The following is a 23297-nucleotide window of genomic DNA, read 5'->3' as shown; positions in this document are numbered from 1 at the left end:
TGGGATGGTTACGTTTATGAAAAGCTGATTGCATGGCTTGAGCTGGTAGCCTAATCTTCTTTCCACGAGGGTGAAAGCTTAGCCACTCCAGTGTTTATAGTCCTCCTGTTGTGGTTTCTTTTGCAGAGAGGAAGGGACAAACAGGTTCTCCCATTATTCAGTAGGAAAATAGATCAACATGATGTAATACCAAGAACCAGTGGTTACACCCTCAGAAGTTTTAGCAATGTGGAGGCGTGTGTGTCGCCACGTGGAGCTGGTTGCTCATCACACTAGTCAGCTCTGCAGGGAGAAGATAGCCCAAGCCTAGCTGCAGTATCCAGGCGTGGCTTTCCTTTCTGAAGGAGGCAGGTGTTGCAAAGAGCAGCGCAGATGATCACAGCAGACTGTGTTCACAGGCTTACTGACTCCAGCAGTTAGGTTGTTGATTCCTCTGCTGTAATTTATGTGATGATTTCACAAGTGCTTGTGGTGGAGCTGTCAGATGACAAGGGCTAGTATCAGTGTCTGTAGCGGGGTTTTTATTTTGTTTTCTTACCGCTGTCTAATTAAAATTTACACAGATCTTTGTTGGCATGTAAAGTACTGATAATCTAGATCTTGTGTGCTAGAGCATGCACTCTGTACGTGATTGCTTTTATGTTATTCTTTTTCTATGTGTAGCAACATACAGGAACCCAGAGCTTGAACATGTAGCAACAGAAGACGAACTAGCAAAAATACAGGCATATAAAAATAAGTTAGCAGTCATCGGTGAGGTGCTTTCACGGAGACACATGAAAGTGGCATTTTTTGGCAGGTAATGAACAGAATTACCAGAACTTAATTTGATCTTTTTTTTTTCCTCTTGCAGGGCTTAATGTTAGCGTTTCTAATTTAAATGTACTGGAATTAGTGCTTCATCGTAGAATTATTGTTTGAAACACTCTCTAAAAAATACATAAAACTGTTCACTGTTACTTAATTGATGCTAAATATTTCTTTGCCATCTTGCTTCCTGACTGTAGATTAATTATGTATGTCTTGTTACATATTTTTCATTGATAAACTTTGAAAAATGATTATACTGTATAGATCAGTTATTTGATTTGGGAAGATCTGGGTTTGTCATCTTCTTCAGAATTACTTTTCTTTTTCTATTGTGGTGGTTTTGTTTGTTTTACTGGACTATTGCTGTTAAGAACTTTTGTGTTTGATCACAAGTACTGAAAAACTGAACTTTGAGCGGTGTATGTTTCTGTATATAAGCAGCTAAGGGAAAACAGGCACAGATGGTTGCCTTATTGGTTGTATCATTAGTCTAATAGATCAGTGTGATAATTATAAAGGGATAACAGTAACAATGTACTGTATGGCTTACAGATCAATCTGGATGAATCTATGAATTTCTGCTTTCCTGAATCACTAATTGGGAGAAGTTTTAGTTCACAGTCCTTGGTGGTATTACTACAGACCAAGTGTTAAACCTTTTGCATATTTAGATAGTGTTTCCAAAGTTATGAGTGATTTAAATTCACTTCAGTTCTAAAAAACTCCCATATTTTCAGTATTCAAAAATTTTAACTTTGGTCAGCTTGGGATCATCTCAGCTGTTGGTTTTTTTTTTTTTTTTTTGGTGTCAGGAAAAAAGGGAGTTAAAAAGAAATGTATTTGCACCCAAAATGTGTAACTAGATAAGAAGTATTCTAAAGAGATGCTATCAGGTGTATAGGCCCAAAGCACTGAGGTTTTATGTGTTTCTGCTTGTATGTATTGTGTTTTGCATTTCAGTCTCATTGTAATGAAAAAGTTTGAAGTTTTCATTGAGAAATTTTGATTGTGTCTTAACACTTCCAATTAATGTCTATGTTCCAAACATTGTGCCATTCTGTTCCTATAAAATTTGGAAGGTGTAGAAAGATGGTGAAAATCTGCCTTAACAAATATGAAGTGAGATATAAAATAGTGAAGTCGTTCTAAAAGACTACAGTTCCAGTGCTTTCAAATGTTTTTTTGGTTCCTGGTTAGTCTGGGGTCTGTTAGTCCACTTTCCTTCAGGAAGATTGATTTTTCTGTGCTTAAATTTAAGTATGTGGTTACATATTTTTTTCTGGAGTATGAACCTTCATGTTTTAGTTCTAAAAATTCTGTAATAGTATTAGAAAAAATGTGTACAACAGTGGTCTTACCTTCACTTTGCTAAAAATACTTCAGCTATTTTAAAAAAAAAAAAACCAAACAAACAAACAAAAAAAAAAAACCCAAAAACCCACAATAAAAATATCTGGGATAAAGAAAATAGTTATATCTCAGCCTTGATATTTCACAAAGGTGAAAGTCGAATACGTTTACAAGCTGTGATGTGAGATAAAAGTTGCTTTTGCAGAGCGCAAAAGTTCAGAGCAGGAAAAAGAGAATTTAACTCTTCATCTGACATTTTGAATAAATTGGTAAACTGTTGTACAGTGAGCATGGGACTTTTTCCAGAAGAAGTCGCTCAAAAATGAATTATAGTCTATGTAGCTTCATACTGTTGTGTAATAGTTAAACCTCAAATATTTATGGGTGAGGTGTAGAGGGTTAGTGCAAAGTAGGACATTGCTGAAAACTTCAAGTTCTTGCAGACTCTTGAGTTGAACGGTTCCTTTTAATCAACAGGGGTTTGGTTAATTTAGCTATCATTTTCCTTCTGAAATAAGGACAAGACTAAGTTTCATTATTAAAAACAGCATTTGCATTATAAGGATTATGCACAAGAAATAAATTTGAGGGGTTTTTGCACATTGTTACATATCCTACTATAGGAATTTTCATGCAATTGAGATTGTCCCATTAAATTGTTCTGAGTTGTCATGGCTGGGTGTGATGAGAATTCCCAGACAGCAATGCTTTGAAATGTTATCGGAAAGCAGTAGTAGAGTGATGTTCCTTTTGCACCTCACCTCATGCCTAGAAGACTCTATCAGAAGCAGCAGTTCTTTTCTGACTGGTAACAATCAAATGTTTCTCTAAAGACAGGTTAAGTTGCTGAGGTGGTAATTTCACAAACATTTTAAGGAGTCACCACTGATTGCTAGCATAGAGGGTAGTCCTTCCCTGCCCCTGTCATGCAGCGTTTTCCTCATGTGCTTCTCCAGCATCTCTGGAATTCCTTTAGCTTTGCTGTGAGTGGGAATGTAGAATTGTTGTCTGATCAGAACATAGTTCTGCCCAAACGTTACGCATGTTTTCAGTCGGTTCTTTTCTGCTGGAATGCTAGTGCTGGCACAGAGATGAGGGTAGGCTGCCCCCTTATGTGGGACAACATGCTGTGATTTAGCAATTGCTTTAAGTTGATCTAAGGCATCTTCTTATGCTAGATGCTTTTTCTGGTGTAGCAAAGTTGAACCAGTGTCTTTTACAAGTACCTTGCACAGATTGAGGTATACCAGCTAAACAATCCCTCCTAGTACAGATTGGGCTTGTTGAGCCAGTATGTGTTATGCAAATGAAAATTGGTTTTCCTGTTGTATAGGCAATGTTGATAGCAAGAAAGGTTTTTGGAATTGCTAGTCAGATGAACTTTTCCTGCACTCCCTATTCTTTTCTGGCAAGCTATGCTGTACTGGCTTGAAGATCTATCACCTGAAACAGCTTGCAGTATGTGAATCTGACACAATTAAATGGGGGGTGCATTCAGTTCAAGACTAGGGTATGTGTAAAGCTGCTATACTGTGCTCCAAGCGCCTTTGCTTTCTATCCCTCTAGAACGAGCAGCGGCAAAAGTTCGGTCATTAATGCGATGCTGTGGGATAAGGTACTTCCCAGTGGGATTGGCCATACAACTAACTGCTTTCTTAGTGTGGAAGGGACAGATGGAGATAAGGCTTACCTCATGACAGAAGGATCAGATGAAAAGAAGAGTGTCAAGGTACCGTTTTTGAATGATTAATGCTACTTTTCACAGTAACTATTTCTCAAAAGATCTGTCTTTTAACAACGATTTCAAGTCTAACAAAAGTGTAAGGCTAACTCATGCTGCATTTTTAAGTTCTTATTTAGGAGGGAATAACAAACTAAAATTGTCTACTTCTCAATTTTTCTTAGATATTTCAGAGAAACAACTAATGTGTGTCTCATTGTGGTATAGCATATGTTGAGTGATTTCTTTATTTCTTTATTTATTAATAGGACTAAGTGTAAATTCTGTTACTTGTTAGGGATTTGGAATGTGCCTCTCATTTGGCCTTATGGTGCATAGGTTATTTAACTGCTCACATTGATATGTTAAACCTCTGAGGCAAATTCACAATGATGCTCAGTATCAAGCACTCTAGCCCTGTAGAGGATACCACTTTGTGGCTCCAGAGATACTTCTGTCTAGGTTTCAAACACAACTTGTTCTTTAGATGCTGTTGCATCTAAGAGCTTAAAAAAAAAAATCACAAAGATTCACCAGAAGGAAGTATCAAATCTGCTATCCTGTTTAAGATAGATCCTGTCCAGGTTTGCTTGAGAACTGAATTAGCCTGGTTTACAGACTTGTTTGTGGTGCATATTCATGTTTGTTTTCTCTTTATGCTCTTTATAGACAGTCAATCAGCTTGCTCATGCACTTCACATGGATAAAGATTTGAAAGCTGGCTGTCTTGTCCATGTCTTTTGGCCCAAGTCAAAGTGTGCCCTTCTGAGAGATGATTTGGTTTTAGTGGACAGGTATGTTTTCTGTTTTAGTATATATTTTTTAAAATAAATTAGCCATTATAGTCTTTAGAAAAGAGACTGGTTTACTGATTTATTGCGTTTTGGTTGTTAGGTTGCAAAAGGTTGAAAGGCGCTTTTTTTTTTCTATTTTGAGCGAGAGCACAGAGTTTGTTCTTTTGTATATACTGCTGCCTGTCATCACCCCACTGATTTTTGGCCTTGTAACAGTTGGAACAAACAAGTGTCTTGTGATTGAGCTGAATAAGGGACTAGCTTTTGGCTGAGGATACTTCTACCTTTAAAACAAACAGTATGGAAGTGTGAATAGGGTTGTTGCACCAGCAACCTTTTGCCATTCTCCTGTCTTTAAATGCTTCATTTTTAATAGCTTCTGATCAGAGTTGCAGTGCCTACATATCAAAGTAATGGGTAGCCTCAAAGTGTAATTGTGGCTGTGTTGGCTGTGTGCACCTGTGTGTTGGGCTGGTGTTGCCTACAGTTTGTGTATTTAAAGAAATCTGAAAGCTATTGCTTTGTCTATGCCAAATGCCCATATTCCTGGCCACTTTGAAGTATGACCTAGTAATGTTTTTTCAGACGGTTAGGTGAACTATACCTAATGTATGAATCAATATAGATTGAATTTGTGAGTAATTCACTCAAGTATGAGTGAATTTGTAAGTATGATTTCTTCGTATTCAGCAAAATAACATCCAGAGTGTATTTTGATAAATTGTAGTGCTTTTTGTTGCATATCTAATTTTGCACCTTTGAAATCACTGGGAGTTTGTCATTATTAGTTCTTGGGTGCAAGCTCAGGTCCTGTTACTCAGAGGAAAAGCCAGCCCGGCTGGCCTAGGGAGCCGGTTAGTTTGATGCGCTGCTGGACTTCTAAGCTTATGTCGTTGTGCCATCTCGTTGGGGACATGTACATAGCACAAGTGTGCTGGAAGCCCAGAAAGGATTCTTGCATAGATATGATATAAGGCATGATGTGATCTGCACAGTCTCAGTTGCTAAAGATGAAATGTAAAGGGAAAAGAAAACAACCTGGAATGTGAGAGAACAGGTACTTGTAAGGAGAAAATAATCGCTTTACTGTTAAATAGAACAAATTAGAACCACCAGTAGTGGAGATGTTGCAAACATGGCTTAATGCTTATATTCCACTTATTTTTGAAAAATTGACAGCACTGTAGTTTTAGCTTAATTTTAATTTGTTATTAAATCTATGCACAGCTTGTATAGCGTATCACTTTAAAGAAGGCCTTGATTAATGGAAAAAATATTTTATGAACAACTGTCCTTTCAGATTTTAATCAAAAGCTTGAATTATGGGAAGTGGGACCATTCTGTAAGACTGCCTGGATTTCTGACAGACTGCCTGTCACTTTTCTTGGCTATTGTGTTCTACATATTTATTCATTAGAAACTGCATTTTAGAATGAGTAGATGGTCCTGCAAGTGAGTGACTGATAAATGCTAAATGGTACTTGGCTTTTGCTATGTTTGCACTAAGTTTGAGTTAAGCATCACTCTAAAGCTTTTTATCTCCTTACAGGACTCTTAGGCAATCCCACTCCTTTATTTTATCAGTTTCTAAAAATCAAATACTCCTTTGCTGGATAAATAGGAGTGTGTGTGGTTTTTTTTTTTTTTTTTCCTCAACAGCCCTGGCACAGATGTCACTACAGAACTGGACAGCTGGATTGACAAATTCTGCTTAGATGCTGACGTGTTTGTCTTGGTTGCCAACTCTGAATCAACTCTCATGAACACGGTATGATGTGCAATGATTTTACGTTACTACTTCATTTAAATACTCAGGAGTTCCATAACTGAAATAGCTTCTCTTAGACCTTTACTGAAGCTCCCATGAATCATTGCACCTGGCTCGTGAGCAGGATTTGGGGGTGGGAGGTGGGAAACAATGTATATCCCTTACTAGGGAAAGGAGAACCAGGTTTCTTACCAGCTTTACTTACTCTGACTTGAGCGTAACATTTGTCCTTCCTGTCTCAGTTTCTTTTTTGATAAATGGATGATGTAGCGCTTGTCTTGCTTTACAGTTTGTTGATATTTGTCAGCTGAAGACACTTGAATTATCAAAGAAATAAATTATAGAACATTTCTTATGCAGAAATTCAGTAAAATACACAACGTAGGTGAAGGAAATTGAATTTCTGTCTTATTCCTCATGTGTTCTTTTCTCAGAAGAGGGTGAATCCCCTTGATACACCTTGTGTTGAGGACAAGCCCTACAGATTGCCCTCATTGGACTGTGTTTCTTCTTCTGAAGATGCTAGTAAAAAGCACTCATGTTGCATGGTTCTGTGCAACATGGAGAGCTGAAGATGTTTTAACACCTTTATTCTATTCTCTCTTTCAAGAGAGAAGACTTTTGTATACCTTGCAGCCTAAATAGTGTATGACTCCTAGAAGTAGAGCATACAAGGTGGCCAAAGGAGCTGTTGTGATACTCAAAATACAAGACCAGAGATTTGCTTAAAGTTTGTAGTTACCTCCAATTTTGACTAAACTAAATATTGTGAATGCAGGCAATATTGATACAAGGTTTCTAAGTTATTGGACGTGGGACTGCCAGAATGTAGTATAATGCTACTGAGAAATCTCGTGAAGACTATTAAGCCTACTGTAGACAATGCTCTCATTATTCTGAGCATAGTTCTAACATGCAGTGTCTGATCTCTCTAATTATTGAGGCAATTTTTAATACAATGAAGAACTGAATGTACAAAGGCAGTGTTTCCTTGTATTCTGACAAATTAGAATAGTTTGGTAGAAATCTGAGAAGAACATAAAATGAGTTTAAAAACAGTACATGCCATCTTATGAGCCAAATCCACAAACTCAAATACAAAAGAGATGTGATTTAAAAGGAAAGAAGGATCTGACAACATCCAAGGTGAAGAGAGGATTTGGCACAACTATGGCTTTATCTTCTCCATTATCTCACATGAAGGATGCTTTTTGGCTTTTAGTATGGAGGGAGTCTAGAAATTGTTTGCATTATGTGCGTACCACAGTTGGTTTGGATTTTTTTAATTAAAAAAAGGAAGAGGAAAAAAAGATTGAGTTTTAGTGAACACCTCATTACTATATAGAAACATGGAAACTATAGGGACCTGTGTGCCTGATCTCACTTTGGTGTAATGAAGTAACAGAGGAAAGGCCAAATTTTATTTGGTTCTCTCATTTGCTCAGGAGAAATGAACTGTTAAAAAGCATCTGACCAAGATAGTAGATATGCAGGAAAGACATATAGGCTGTACGTCTACTGGAAGATTCTGTTAATTTTGTATTTGTCTGATCCTTAACACCCAGTCACAGAAGGACTACTCTGCTTTTTAATGTTATTTTTTGGCCAATCTTTGCTCCTTGTCGGGCATGGCTGAAAGCTGCTAAATAGAAATAAGTTAGTCTTGCAATTTGTTTGAAGCATTAAAGTCTTGCTGAGTTTTTTTGGTTGCCATGCCTATAAATTGTCACTTAACACTGAACACCTTGTAACTGTTAGAATCTGGAAGTAACCAGTGTCCAGGTTGTATATTGGAGAGAAAGGAAGTAGATCTTGGTTGTGATTGAGGCTTTCGCTCGGTAAATGGCTCTCTTACTCTTTCTCCTTTCTAATTTTTTCATCTTGGTAGACACAAATGAAGTTGCCTGTAACAATTATGTAACTGCTCTAAATTTGTATTTTGCTTTGCATTATGGCAAATGGTAATTTCATTATTCATCCACACAAGTTTATCCTTAAGGCAAAGCATATGATAACTATGTTCTTATCCTCCTTAGGCACTATTTCTACTTCCTACCATAACAGGTTTGACAATATTGGCAGCTGCTACACAACTGCAGATTTTTGCATAAACGTGATTTTTCTAATATTCCCTCATAATTCTCTTTAGACAAAGTTCTGATTTCTGCAACAGTAATCTTGTTTACACATACTTACTCCACAACAGATGGAGACTAATGTATCTCCAGTGTTGTGTTCAGAATATGTGGTGTCCTGCTGCAGATTCAAAAAGCTTATGGCAGCACAGAGATCTCTTCTGTTTGAGCTGTGTGGAGCGGGGATTCACTGCATCACGACTTACCCGTTATGACTATGAAAATAGCAATGATGGGTGGTAGGTACGAGCAAGGGACCTAAATACATTTTCAGGTACATGCATGTTTTATTTTTAAAATGAAAACATTCAGCAATGATTTTTTTCCTGTGGCTCAAGCCACATACACTCATATAGGAAAGGTAACTTGTCTGTAGTTGAAGCTGACATTGCCTAGTTGAAGAATATATTCAGAAAAACACCCTCTGACTATAGAAACGAGATTTGGCAGGGTGAACAGGAACATCTTGGTAGTTCAAATAAGGAAGACTTCACATCTTTAGCCAGGCATCTTATTTAGAAAACAAAATGAGCAGATACAGTCATGTTTTGTGTGTTCTTCTCTCTTCCCACGCAATATTTTGAGTGTCACACAATTGCAAACAAATGTAATAGAGGGCTAGAAGTATCAAGGGAGATGTAATTTTATGATAGTAAGAGTGAAAGAAGGAGAAAAAAAGACAGTGAATGACACGACAGATTTCTAGAAAAAATAGACTGCTTTTCCAGTGTTTTCTAAACTTTGGTTTGGAAGTTTTCTTAATTTGTATTTGTACCTATTTTTAGAGAAGCTTGCAGTGTCTTTGACTTTTACCATTAGCATCAGTTTTAAAACATTTGATGACTTTTGAACTACCACAAACCTTTTTTTTTCTGTTTGATATCTGTGGTTTTTAATGCTAATGAATTCTTTTTAATAAACTTTTAATAAGTTGGATTAACTTCAAAATCTGTTACAGAAGAATACGTGACTCTAGTTTGAATATCTGGGGAGTTTTCTGTTTGTGCTTTAATTCTTAGGAAAAACATTTTTTCCATAAAGTGAATGAACGACTTTCCAAGCCAAACATCTTCATCTTGAATAATAGATGGGATGCCTCTGCATCAGAACCAGAATATATGGAAGATGTGAGTGACTTGATGACTTTTATTCGGGTTGACTTTAAAAAAAAAAAAAAATTATACAGAAAAGGCCTTCATATGCGTAAAAGTATGCTGAATTGCGTAAGTGATACAGTTACTAATATAAAAACATCAGCATTGTCTTAATAATAAAAATATAAGTTATTTGTTCAGAAAATGAAAATAACTTATTCCTTGTTCAGAGCAAAAAGCAACCTGCAATTCAGTCTACAATATATGCAGGCAGGTAATACAATGGGAAGCTCATTTAGAACCTTTTTCTTCTGTAGTTAAACTTGTTTTAAATCTTCTTTGTATTACCTTGAATTTCTGTAATGTTAATGCAGCCTGAGGGTACAAGATTATACGTGTATACATGCGTAGAGTAGCTGGCAAAGTACAGTGTTAGATGGTAACAGTTCAGTGTGGTCTTCAGATCTTTCCAATGGCATCTAGCTTATATGAATACAGACAGTTGTAGAAGAAAGTATTGTTGCTCCCAGGGCTGTGTAAATGGTTAAAAGCAGCTGCTGCATCAGTAGGATTAGAAGGCATCTGCTATCTAAGGGGTTGTCCAACATCTGTTTCTGACTCTGATGTTCTGATTTGATGATGGCTCAATTTTTGCATTTTTCTCATGAGCTTTTTACCTCTTCCTCAGGTACGTAGGCAGCACATGGAGCGCTGTCTGACTTTTCTAGTTGATGAGCTCAAAGTTATTGATCCTGTAGAAGCGAGGAATCGCATCTTTTTTGTTTCAGCAAAAGAAGTTCTGAGTGCCAGGAGACAGAAGGCCCAAGGAATGCCAGAGGGTGGTGTGTAAAACTCTTGCTTTTCCTCAAATACAGAAAAGTATCATAAAATGTGGTAAACACAAATATTTACCTCACAGCAGTGAGTGTATCTTATTGCTCTCTCCCTTATGGTCCGTTATGTTTCACAGGTGGAGCGCTTGCTGAAGGATTTCAAACAAGATTGCAGGAATTTCAGCATTTTGAGCAGATATTTGAGGTATTTATGTTGGGCTTTTTAGACTGCCTGTTTTTTAATGCAAAGGTAGCTTTTGCTTATGCTTAGCTTGATTGTACTGAACATTACCTGTGTTAACATGTGGAGGAGTGTAAGGTATTCAAACCATATGACAGCTTTGCCTTATCTGTGGGCTCTGTTCATCTGTTCTCACCTTGAAGAGCAGGTAGTTTTTAAAAAAAGAAGTATTGCTCAATGAGGGAAAGGACCAAAACTGGACTCTTAACTCATATTTTGAGACCTCAGCATGAAGATAGTCTATATAAAAAGGGACGATGCTCTTAGAAAGGAGTGTAGCACTTAGAACCATGAGCTGGTGAAATGTTTTGCTGTATAGTAAGCCGTATTTTGTTCTGAAATTGTAGCTTTGTAATTAATTATTCTAATTCAGGACACAAATTGTAAGAAATTATGTTTCATCATTGTAAATCTAAATGTTTGCTTGCGTTTTTAAAGCCAGAGTTTTGAAATTATCACCATTACCTAGCTCTTAGCTCTAATACTCTGAACACGAACGCTATTTTTGCATCCTTGTTGCTGTACAGAATCCATCCTTCATTCTCAGTTTACCTATATTCATAGTTGGAGTTCACAGTTTCTTCAGAAGTTGGACTGGCTAGACAATTGAGTAATTTCTTTGTGATAGTATCCATTTTTCTTGCTGAATTTGATAACACTAGTTAATTAAAGACATTTTTTAATATCTTAAGGAGGTATTTTGGATATGCCTTGATGGTTTTTATGGTATGTATCAGCATATTTCATGCAACATGAGCCTGAAACAGTATGACTGTAGTTTGTATACAGCAAATGCTCAAGACTGCTCTCATGTACTTCAATCAGTAATTCCTTGTTTGATATATTTAAAAAAAAAAAATCAAACTGCCTATAAAAAGTATTTCTTCTCTCATTACAAGAAGCCCGTTTGACCTTAGCAAAACTGAGTTATATAATGATGTGTGTATATCAAAAAGGTGTGAAAGTAACAGCTTGATTCAGTCTTGCAAAAGCAAGAAAATGTCAGACTAAAGTTTAAATTTAATCATTATCCACACACATCTTATGATAGATCACTGAGTTGTTGAAATGATTGGTTCAGAATACTGGCAGGGCCTGAGTCCATGAGGCATGAAATTTCTTGCTGCTGTCACTAGCTATAGTTGAACATGCGTTTTTGTTTGTAACTTTTGTCCTTAGAATTGTAGGAAACCTTGAACCAGTAGGAAAAAAGTGGAAATGAAGTTTCTAAATCAGTTATCGTCCTTTAACATATTTTGCCATGTGCTGTACCCAAAGCTTTTTTGACAAAATCGCTTACAATTAACCACTCAACACTTAGGATATTTCAAGATTAAGATGTATGACTTACTGAATGATGCGATGCTTTAATTGCTCAACACATTTGTAAATCAGATGTCATGGTCTTGAATAGGCCACCAAAATGAGAAGCATTCATCACAAGGTCACAACCGTGATAAGTTTCTTTGGCAGAGGCAGGGACAAAGAACAATTCCGTGACAGCACTGAATGGCCTTAAAACTTTTTTTTCTATCACATTATCTGTTTCATTTGTTGCGCACCTTCCAACTGCAACAGTAAGAGTGGATTCTGTTTTGCCTTGCTCGGCCATGTTTTATTCTGAAATCATAATGAATGGCTTTGAATAGGAGTGTGATCACATCCCTTGAAGAGCATGACAACATGTGCTAAACTAAGATTGCCAAAGCAAGTTGAATTTTGAGTGTCTGATGTTGCAGCCTCTTTCACATTCAGGGTTTATGGGCATTTTCGTAAGTTACAATGGCATTTTATTTGCTTTTAAAGCAAGGCTGATACTTAAATGGTTCACCAGGTCTGGAATCTTCAGACCTAATACTCAAATTACTGTCACTTGAGCTGGTAAAGTAACTGATGACAATAGTATGCTGGTGTCAGTTATATTTACCAGCACTAGGCTATACCAGCTCATATATTAATGAAGAATATCGTACATCGGATAGAATTGTCTGTGTTCAGTCTGGAAGCGACATCCTACTTGATACCATGCTTTATGCATTGCTAGACCAAATCCAGTTGCAGTTTAGCCATGAGTACAGCGTAAGCACTTCTGGCTAAAGCGCTTTCCATTTACTCTGTTTCCTCACAGAGGAGCTGCAAGTCCCAAGACTCTTGGATTGCACTCCAGTCTGTGAAAGGGAAGGGATGAGAGCACAGATGCTTCTGTCTGTCCTTGTCAAATGCTGACCCCTTCTCTGCTGCAGCCCGTCTGTCTTGCCTTTAGCTCCTTGTCCCTGTCCAGGTGCCCTGCTCAGATTTTCCAAACATCTCTTGTGCTCTTTTGTCCAGTTCACGTCTCTAAGCTATTTCATCACTCCATTTATAAATCAGCCCACATGTGCCATGTTCCCACTGGCTATATCTGCTGGCTTTGTTCCTCCTGGATTCCCTCACCCTGCTTTTGTCTTCACTAGAATTGGCTGGCTTCTTCCTCTTTTCCACTTGGGCTTAGAAGAGGAACTGTTACATCTCCAGTACTTCCACATTCCTGATCTTAGTATCAGTTCCCTGATGGGAAAGCCTGTTCATCCCAGGACTGATATGAGCTCAGTATAGGTAGAATCTTTAAAAAATAAAACAAAAAAAAATCAGTGCTAGTTTATTGTGATACAGGAAAAATTTGGACCATTTTTGAAAGGTTTGTAACTATATTTAGGTAGACCTGTGTGTGAGGGCAAAAGGCATTCCAAAAATAGACATAACATGTTTTTCTGTAAAGCACAGGGCGGTTAAAGTTCCTAAAACAAAAACTGGTCCAGGCATTACTAGAAACACTCATAAGCAGTGCTGAAATTAAAGTTTTAGAGATTCATGTAGTAGCTTTGAAAAGTGATGTTACTGTATATGTCAGCTGCATTGCAACAAAGAAAAAAAGATACGCAGTCTTAAAGGACAGGCTTGAATTAGTGGATCAATTCTGAATTTTTATGTTGTGGAATAACAGAAAGTAGTCTGTGTATCTTTCTTCTGAAATTTTACAATGAGATCGTAGAAATGCCTTATCAAAATGGCAGAGAAGTGCATGCACAGTACACTGTGTGCAGTAGTCCTTAGTGAATAATTCTACATAGAACCAAACCCCACTATGCTTCAGGTTGTAGTGTTGGCCAAGTTTTCTCAAAGAACTGGTAACAGAAATGGTGTGGGGAGGAGGGAGGCAGGGCAGAATGGTAATTCTGGCTGTAAATTGGAGTGAATAAGAGAGCCTGAATTAGTATGCTACTGCAGAGTCCTTCCCTAACACTGCACGAGAATGTTGTAAGCTGTGCGCTTAAAGACTGTTTTGCTGTACTGGAAGTGGGCTGGAAGGTAACTGGTTTTGGTTACGCTGTTGAAACGTACCTTTTCTCTTTGTTTCGATAAATACTTATTTACAGACTAGCAGCAGAACTGCTGCTGTCCCCCTCTTACCTTTCCTGGTCATTTAACTAACCTTTGTGTTTTTCCTAGTGCTCTAACTTGGATTTTCTGATTGTGTTGTGAGTGACTGTCATCCTTTTATCTACTGCATACTAATATGGGGAAGACTCCTCTGTGTCTAGTCTAGCTCTTACAATGTGCTGATATTTATGAAACTCTGGCATTTCATTGCTGATTTCTAGATCTGCTTCATCGAGGAACAGGGAATATATTTTACCCATTTTTTTTGTTTTAGTTTGATCTATTATTTTTAGATAGCTGAACTTTGTTATTAGTATGTATGCTAAGGTTATAGAGCAAGTCTGTTCAAAGCAACCTAAAGCTGTTTCTGCTATGAAAGGTGCATCCATAGATAGAGAACAATTTAAAAAAACCTGTAGGTCTGGTGTAAAGAAGCTAGCTGCTTGCATTCTTTCCCTCAAACGCAGATGTTGCTACTTTGTGGTGACTTAGTACAGGTTGAACTCCCACAGCATTTAATTGGCTACATAACTCACGATGTGCAGTTGCTTGCAAAAAGTTGAAGTCTTAATTTATGGTTTATCACAATTGATTTGGTTTTGCCCAAATTGAACATTTGTATATCTCTTCAATCAATGTCCCGTAGCTTCTGAATCGCTGTACAATAGTCAAGATTGAGGATTGATTAGGAGTTGTATCTTTAGAACATTCTCTACTTGTTCATTTAGCACTTCAATAATCTGCAAATAAGCTAGTATTTTAAGGACTACTTAGCAACTTTCGTATCCTGTGAGAGAATCCTTGTTTCTTACTCCTAATTGGGTATGTTGTTCCTGGATGGCCAGTATTGACATGAGCATGCCGAATTTTATTGACAGAACTGCTTCTTTAGACTAAGAATATTTATTGCACCAAAGAAAACTCAAGCCAGGCAATATTGCCAGCATTCATGTTAGACATTTGTAATTCCAAAGAGATAGTTTGGAAAACTTTCTGAAGAGCTAGATTTATCTTATGTATTCATCTGAGTTTTTTTTCTTTCTTCATTAATTTATTTTAGAAGAATGAAAACCTATGCACATTACTGTGAATGAACATGAAGGTACAGATTTGCTGCTATAGACTCATTGAGATTTCAGTTCTGTTGTCTTTTAATTTCTGTATACTTTCTCCCTTTTTATTTCCCATTGTTTTTAAGTTCATGGTAAAATTAGCAGCATGTGCTTTCTGACAGTGAAATTCCTGAATGTGTTGGCATGGAATTGCAGTAATGTGTTGTGGCTTGGGCCCCTCGCAGGAGTGTATCTCGCAGTCAGCCGTGAAAACCAAGTTTGAACAGCACACTATCAGAGCTAAACAGATAATAGATACTGTGAAAAACATTATGGACGCCATAAACGTAGCAGCAGCAGAGAAAAGGTAGGTTGGTTGGAGGGCTGGTTGGCTTTGGTTTATCCCGATCCTCTGAGGAGCCATTTCTGTGCTGGTGATTTTCTTGGGCTGTTCTGGACTTAAAAATTCACTTTTCTCACTTGGTAAGAAATACAGAGTTTCTCTAGTGTGTCAGTCTTAACTACTATTCACTTGCACTGCTCAGCCCTGTCCTTGGTCTGTGGCTTCTGTATAGGGATCTTGGTTTATTTTGTTACTTTTCATTACTGATTTACAGTTACAAAGGCAGTCTGTGGGTTTTCAATTTATTTTTTTTTCAAAACTGTTTGAAATTTTAAGTTTTTGTAGCTGTTTCCAACATTTCAGAAGTGGTGTTTGGGTCTGCTTTATGTAATTTATTTTTTTTTTAACAGTAACACTAATAAAATAAATAGGAGGATGAACTTGCAAATTAAAGTGGTTAGAATACTGTAAGGGAAGAGCCCCAGCTAACAGAGGCTTGGCCTCTGGCCCTTTCCAGATTGTATCCTTAAATATCATTATTCTCCCTTTGCTCATTTAGTCCTTTTAGTACTAATGTTAGCTGCTGATCTGGTCTGATAGTTTCCTATGTTCTTTGAGGTTTGCATATGTATGTTTTTCTCCCTTTATTTTTGTTGCTACCTCTTGTACACCGTGAACTTGCTGTCATGTTTAATCCTTTCCATCCATCTCCTTTCTGTGTCTGTTAATGATATGTCCTTATGTTTCAACAGACTCCACTGTGCCTGTCAAATATACTCATCTTCCTGAATTGATCAGCTTTTACAAACTCCATGTTTACATACTAACTTGTCTCACGTTGTCAGATCCTATGAAAACATGCTGTGAAATGTTTGAAAATACTCTGATATTCTTTTTTCTGTCAGTCGACCTGCCAAAACCTGTGTAGTGACCCCTCTTAATCTGAATTGCTGTTTGATGTTTCTGCTGACTTGTCAAGATATAACTGCTGTAGATTTTAAGCAATTTTTACTTAAATGATAGGTCAAGGGCTGCTGAAAAGAGTTGATTGTGACAAGGTTAGTTTGTGCTTTGCTTTGCAGTGTCATCAGACCCATGTCACTGTTAAGGAATAGTTGAATGGTGCTGGTGAGCAGCAGTAGGCCAGTTTGATCGTATTTATCCTTTTTCTTTTTTTAATTTTTAAATTGGGATAGACTAAATATTAAAGGCCCCTGATTCCCCCCGCTTTTTTTAGTTGTAATTATGTACAACGGTAACAATTCCAACTCCAAATGCTGGTTTTGTAAGTCCATCAAAACCCAGTAATTTGAGTTACGTTTGATCAGTGCAGCCTTTAAATGTGCCTATAAATTTACTGTCTATATTGTAGTTATTCTGAAGCAGTGCCTCTGCTTTGTTCAGCCTGTGTCACTTTGGATTCTTTTTGGCTGCTCAGTAACCATCAGCTGAGTGGTCCATACCTGCTTGTGGGGCTTCTTTCATTGCTGGGAGAATACCTGCTGGTGATGGTGATTTCCTTTCTGCTGTGTTAGAGTCCATTCAATGGAAGAGCGAGAAGATCAGAAGGATAGACTGGACTTTGTTCGAAATCAGCTGAACATTTTGACAGAAGATACTAAGGAAAAAATAAAACATGTTACGGAGGAAGTAGAAAATAAAGTAAGTAATGGCAGCGTGAAAGATTTCCCTGATGCAATTGCCTCTTCTGTAAGGCAGCTCCTTTAGGTGCCCACCCGTGTTATGAAGTACATTTGAAATGTCTAGTTTGTTCCTTTTCCAATAAAAACAAAACAAAACAAAAAAACAAAAAACAAAAAACAAACAAAAAAAAAACCAAACAACAACCCTCCAAACAAACCACCAAACTTTCAAAATGGCAATCCTTCCTACTGTCAGGTAATTGCATCAGTTATCATCATAACAGTTAATGCGGTGGTCTGTTTTCACTCTGGCTGGAAATGGCAGGAGAAACATTTTATGTATTTACCACATTCTTCCAGGTCTCCTCTGCCATGACTGATGAGATTTGCCGACTTTCAGTTTTAGTTGATGAATTTTATTCAGATTTTCACCCTTCTCCTCAAGTGTTGAAGCTCTATAAGACAGTAAGTGTTCTTGCATGGTTTGAAAGCCAGGATCTTGTCCTTTGTTTAATTTCTACTTCTGTATTTTCATAATTTGTGTAGCATTTTATGTGACACTTCATTTCAGCATTGCAGGATTTTTACTTTCTGACATATGCATATCTCTGTCTACCTAAAACTGGAAAACGTTGAAAATATTTTCTGCTTTGTTTTTGGAAAGAAGTTGATTTTTGTTTTAACCGTCTTTTTACTAGAGTGGTTACTGAAGCTGAGATTCTGATTTATAGTCTTCACTTCTAATAAATTAAGACCTTACATAAACAATTTTCACTACTCCTAAAATGAAATAGATCCAAAAATAAAATAAGCTTGCAAATATCCACAATTTTATGGGTTTTAATTCATTTTTTTAAAAAGAAAACAGGCAGTTTTTTTAAACTTCTATAAATTTCTCCTCGACCTTAGTGTTTTAAAGGAGCATACACCTGTAAGTGCTTGCCTCTTACACTGAGACTTTGGTGCTAATGAATGCCTGCTGTAACTCCCACCTGTTTCAGCCTTGTTGGTCAGCTGAGAGTGCTGCATGTTCAGGACAGTCTGTGCTGTCCTGGCTCTGCAGAATGTCCAGAGCTGACCTCCATGGGAGTTGATGGAATTGGTTTATCTTTGTGCAGAGCAGTGAAATTGGCTCTCATCAAATGACAACAGTAAAGGCTTTGCAGGGCATTATGGTAGTGGTATGCTTCTCAGTGTCACGGTTTATTGAAAGAAACAGACTTTTCCATATGCTTTTTAATGATTAAAGTCCTAGAGAAATCTTTCCTGAGTCACTTTAATTAGGTTTTCAGTCACAGTGTGCAATTTAAAAGCATGGTATTTCCATGGTAACATTCTTCTCTTCCCACTGTAAATAACAGTGCTTAGTGTTTAACATATCTGTGCTCTGTATAATGTAATTGATTATCTAAATATAAATTGATGAGCATATACTCTTTATAAATCAGGAACTGAACAAACATATAGAAGATGGTTTGGGAAAGAACCTGGCTGATCGTTGCTCCAGTGAAGTCAATCAGTCAATGCATCAGTCGCAGCAGGAGATGATTGGTAAGATGAGGAAGAAGGAATGTTAAGACTTTTTGTCTAGAGGAAGACAATTTAAGAAAACCTGCTTTTAAAAGAATTTTCTTTGGTATTTCACATTAACACCGTAAAATGATAAATGAAAAGCCATCCTAGATCAAGAGTGAGTGTCTGTTCAGCTTAGTAGCCTGTCTCTGATATCAACCAGTAACAGATGCTTGGGGAGAAGAATAATGAACCTGGGTAGTGATCCATCTCCTATTTAGGGGCTTCTGAGCCAAGATACTACATCTGGATTAATGGCTTAAGCAAGTAGTAATGGACCTGTCCTCTGGGAACTGGTCTAATCCTTTTATAAACCTATTAAAACTTCTGGCTTCCACAACAGATATATGAAATACATGAATTGTTAGATCATGTTTCTGCAGTATAATCCTCTGCCTAGGTCCCTCCAGATTCTGAGTGCAAAACAGGATAATTTCACAAAGTATTTGTGCAGTCCAGTTTTTTTTTTGTTGTTGTTGTTAAAGGAGTAACTTTATTGCATATCTGTATCTCTTTTCTGATCTGTTTCTTGTAATAAAAGATTCAGATCAAGATCATGGAATTACCTGAAGCCTTCTGTCATCTTATGCCATAATTTTGCCTTTTCTGTATGGCACCATGGAACTGCTGGATAAACAAGCTTTTTTTGTAGTCCATCCTTACTTTTGACCATTGATAGAGGTCTTCCAGTTAATTTGACCATTTTTTCCAGCAGTGCTTTCTCTAGGAGTTGTTTTTGTGTGACTTTTCTTTTATCAGAGCAGTAAATTGCCTGCTCTGCTGTGATCAATACTGCTAAAAAGCCCACTGACTTTTACAAATAAATAAATAGGTCAGTTCAGACTCTTGCCCTTCACAAAGCTGCTGAGCAGTGCAAGGATGCTACTTGTGAATATGCTGTAATGCTTTTAATGTTAACTCATCTTTACTATTCTGTTTTGTTTCTAGAAAATCTGAAACCACTATTGCCTTCTGGTGCTCAGAATCAGCTCCACTTGCTAATTCCGTGCAGGAGGTTTGACCTTAGCTATGATCTTAACTGTCATAGTCTGTGTGCAGATTTTCAAGAAGATATCATGTTCCGCTTTTCCTTGGGATGGACTTCACTTGTAAACCGTTTCTTGGGTCCTAAACAAGCTCAGAGAGTACTGTTGGGACTAGCAGACCCAAACTTACAAGTGAGTGCTGACATTAAGTGCCTTGCTTTACCTTGATGAGAATATATTAATTTTTATTGTATTTGCCTCTACTACTATGCTTGCTGCTACTTTCCCCTAGTCCCTTTGTGTGAAATATTTTTGGTGGGGGTTGTTTTCATTGGATTATATTCAGGGTTAGAAGGGAACAAAAAACTTTTCCTAAACAGAGTTCTGTTTTCCTTTGGATCGAACCCTTTGGGTAATGTTTTTTATTTGTAACTTTTGGGTCCATACGGCAGAGCCAGTCTGATATAGAACCCTTACTCGAACCCAGTCCCCTGTTGGACAAGGAACTGTCAAAACTTCGACTGCTTATCAGGAGCATTGTTCAGATTTCTGTGCTGAAGAGTTTTCTTTTAAGTAAATCAAACCCTGAATATATGAAAATAAATTAAAACTAGTCTGCTGTGTAGTTCCTTAATGCTTTTTACTCAGGCTGCCATATTCCACTCTTCTAGATCCCTCGTCCTTTAGCTACCACCCCGTCTGCTGCCAGCCTTCCTGCCATAACTCCAGAGAACGTATCGCACGATGATTTTATGGTTCCTTTGGTAATGAGTTTAGCTTCACTGACATCACGGACCTCTATGAGCATCATCGTTGTTGGCGGAGTGGCAAGTAGTATTAGCAACATTCACTGTACTGGAAGTGATGGCAAAGATCAAGCTGGTCTTTCCTGTTTGGGGTGCAACATGAAGCTTGTAATGGACTTAACAGCACTGGGCTGGATGAGTGTGTGTAGTACACTGGATACCCGCAATCAGTTTGTAGTGAGAAAATTAGTCTAATTACTCTGAGGATAGTTGGACATATTTTCTGCGCCATATGTCCGTGTTCAGTTTCTGCATTAAAGGATGATTTGATGGTGCCTCATACAGTTTGGATTTAGTGGGAGCTTTGCTTTCTCCTTCCTCCTTCATGAAAAAGCAGCGAGGCTTCTGTAACCTGCATATTATGCGTGCCACTGGGGTACCAGCTCATTTGAATATGGCTGCATTGCTCTGCAGTAATGATAAGGAAATAGTATATTTTCTTAAATTAATCAGCTGAAAGGGCCATGAAGATCATTAAAGAAAATGGGTGGAATTAGGTTTTGTTCTAATAAAGGTAAGGGCAACTTGCTTAAACTAATGAAGAATCCTCTCTTCCAGATTTGGAGAACAGTAGGCTGGAAACTCATCTCTCTTTCCTTAAGTATGTATGGCTTGTTATATCTTTATGAGAGACTAACTTGGACCACTAAAGCAAAAGAGAGAGCCTTTAAACAGCAGTTTGTAAATTATGCTACAGAAAAGCTGCAGAAGATCGTCAGTCTTACAAGTGCTAATTGTAGCCACCAGGTGCAACAGTAAGTATCCCACTGGTGCTTCCCCTCACGCGGGGAGGAAGCCCGTTTCAGTGTGGTACTGTGGTGTCCGGGGGACGGGGACTGCCTGCACATGACATGGGAAAGTAGCCTGAGTGTCCCTTGGCATTTATTGTGAGGGAGTTTTAAAAGAGCTTGAAATTACCACCTAAAAAGATCGATACCTATGTGTCTGTGTGTATGTGTGAAAGTTAGACTAAGTTGTACGCTCTTGTTGTCCAGCACCTTACAGGAGAGATGTGGGAGTTGGCTCAGTTCTAGTGGAGGCTGCATTGCTCTGCCTTTAGATTAGCATTGAATTGGCCCTGAGTCACTTGAGCGGTGAACGTTTGTTCTGCCTTGAGGGTTGGCATGGGCAAGCTCTGAGCAGCCAGTCCTGGCTCCTTCTGCACTGCGGAAGAGGAACTTAAGAGCCTGTCTGGACTGTTGCATTTTTTTTTTTGTGTGTGTGTATCTCTTCCCCAAATACTTGTCCAGCTGTCTCTGCAAAGGAATGTCTGGGTGATTGTCTCCTCAGCCTCTCCCATTGAAATGGTTTGTTTTCATTAAACTATTCTTTCAGAAAATTAGTCCTGCTAAATGACACCTCTAACCACAGGGTGCAGAACACCTCTCCTGTGTAGCCCAGGGAGTGCTTTACTAATACCAAGATCATCTTTAGCAGAGGAAAGAGAATTACCCTCATCGTCCACCAGCTGTGTGTGTCTGTGAGGACATGGAGGAGCTGGACTCAAACTGAAGCTCCAGTGAGGTGGAGAGGAGAGGAGACCCCTCTCCTGTGGTGAGCCTGGTTGCTCACTCAGGGTGGTAACTGGGCTTTTTTTCTTTGTGTAAGGAGGAATCTTGGAACTCAGGTTGGGAGCACGTGGCTGAGGGGCAAGTAGGATCAGGTGCCTCAGCAAGTCTGGAGTGCTCCTCACCCCGCAAAGCGCTCACGTTCCCCATGAGCAGGGTGCTTGGCGCAGCACGGAGCGCTGCACTCGGGGGCTCTTGGCTGCTCCCGCACGTGTTACCGCCAGAGTGCCCATCTCAGACCTGCACCTCTTGATGCTTAACGAAAAACTGCCAGACGTGATGTTGGCAGAGACTGAAGGTGCATTTTGTATGTTTAAAGTTTCTTTTTTTATTTTTTAAAAAATACATTGTTCTGCTTTCCGCTGTTCTGTAATCCCTTGGCAACTGGAGACTTTGACTGCTGTGTTCTACTGCCTGCTGCAGTGCCATGTGGTTTTGTTTTTTTTAAATGTATTTATTTTTATTCTTGACTTTTTTCTTTTTTTTTTGGTAGCACAGGCTTCTCTAAACCATGATTACAAACTTGTTTGCCCTCTAGGGAAATGGCCACTACCTTTGCTAGGCTGTGTCAGCAGGTGGATATTACCCAGAAAAACCTGGAAGAAGAAATTGCTAGGCTTTCCAAAGAAGTCGATCAGCTGGAGAACATCCAGAGCAACTCCAAGCAGCTACGGTAAGTTTGGGTGTGACTGGCCACGTGCAAATTAAGTGAGATTGGTGCTTGCTGTTACTTTCAAGTTGAAATGAGGTTGCCATGGGTGCAGACCGGTATGCAGCAATACCTATTTTCTTTACTTATAACTGAATAGCTCTGCTTAAGTTAAATAAATGTATGCTTCTACCTAGGGGAATGAGAAAAGCGCCAAAAATATTCTTTCTTAGATCATCTTTGCCTCTGTCTCTCTCTCTTGCATGGGAGTGATGGCTTTCTCAAGAATATTAATCTTCTGTAGATAAATTAGGGTGGCACCTTCCCAAAGAACCCTCCCTGTAGGAGAACAGGAGCAGCTTGTGCTGCACTGAGTCAGTCAGTGCAATAATGGTTTTCTTTCAGGACCTGTAGTAGGCACTTGCAGAAGAGAAACTTCCAGCAATTGGCAGTTTAGGGACTTAGGCGCAGCCTCAGCCTTCATTTCGTGTTATTCTGGTGTTGTCCCCCCCC

The 23297-nt window shown here is 38.3% G+C and overlaps 1 protein-coding gene across 1 annotated transcript in view; it reads left to right on the top strand.

Moving 5' to 3' along the window:
- MFN1 (mitofusin 1) overlaps positions 1-22812 on the top strand; it is a 23126-nt gene extending 314 nt beyond the window's left edge. Inside the window, exons 2-16 of the mRNA XM_010288875.1 lie at positions 664-799; positions 3727-3889; positions 4550-4674; positions 6334-6442; positions 9597-9704; positions 10360-10513; positions 10642-10709; positions 15463-15584; positions 17096-17222; positions 17564-17668; positions 18652-18754; positions 19724-19953; positions 20433-20588; positions 21126-21322; positions 22674-22812. Of these exons, the coding sequence (XP_010287177.1) occupies positions 664-799; positions 3727-3889; positions 4550-4674; positions 6334-6442; positions 9597-9704; positions 10360-10513; positions 10642-10709; positions 15463-15584; positions 17096-17222; positions 17564-17668; positions 18652-18754; positions 19724-19953; positions 20433-20588; positions 21126-21322; positions 22674-22812 (2042 nt within the window). The remainder of the gene's footprint in view (positions 1-663; positions 800-3726; positions 3890-4549; positions 4675-6333; positions 6443-9596; positions 9705-10359; positions 10514-10641; positions 10710-15462; positions 15585-17095; positions 17223-17563; positions 17669-18651; positions 18755-19723; positions 19954-20432; positions 20589-21125; positions 21323-22673) is intronic.
- Positions 22813-23297: the final 485 nt, after the last annotated feature.

This window comes from Phaethon lepturus, unplaced genomic scaffold, assembly GCF_000687285.1.
Source record: "Phaethon lepturus isolate BGI_N335 unplaced genomic scaffold, ASM68728v1 scaffold55056, whole genome shotgun sequence".
NCBI lineage: Eukaryota > Metazoa > Chordata > Aves > Phaethontiformes > Phaethontidae > Phaethon > Phaethon lepturus.
The sequence above is the reverse complement of the archived record's forward strand: the minus strand, read 5'-3'. Positions and strand labels throughout refer to the sequence as shown.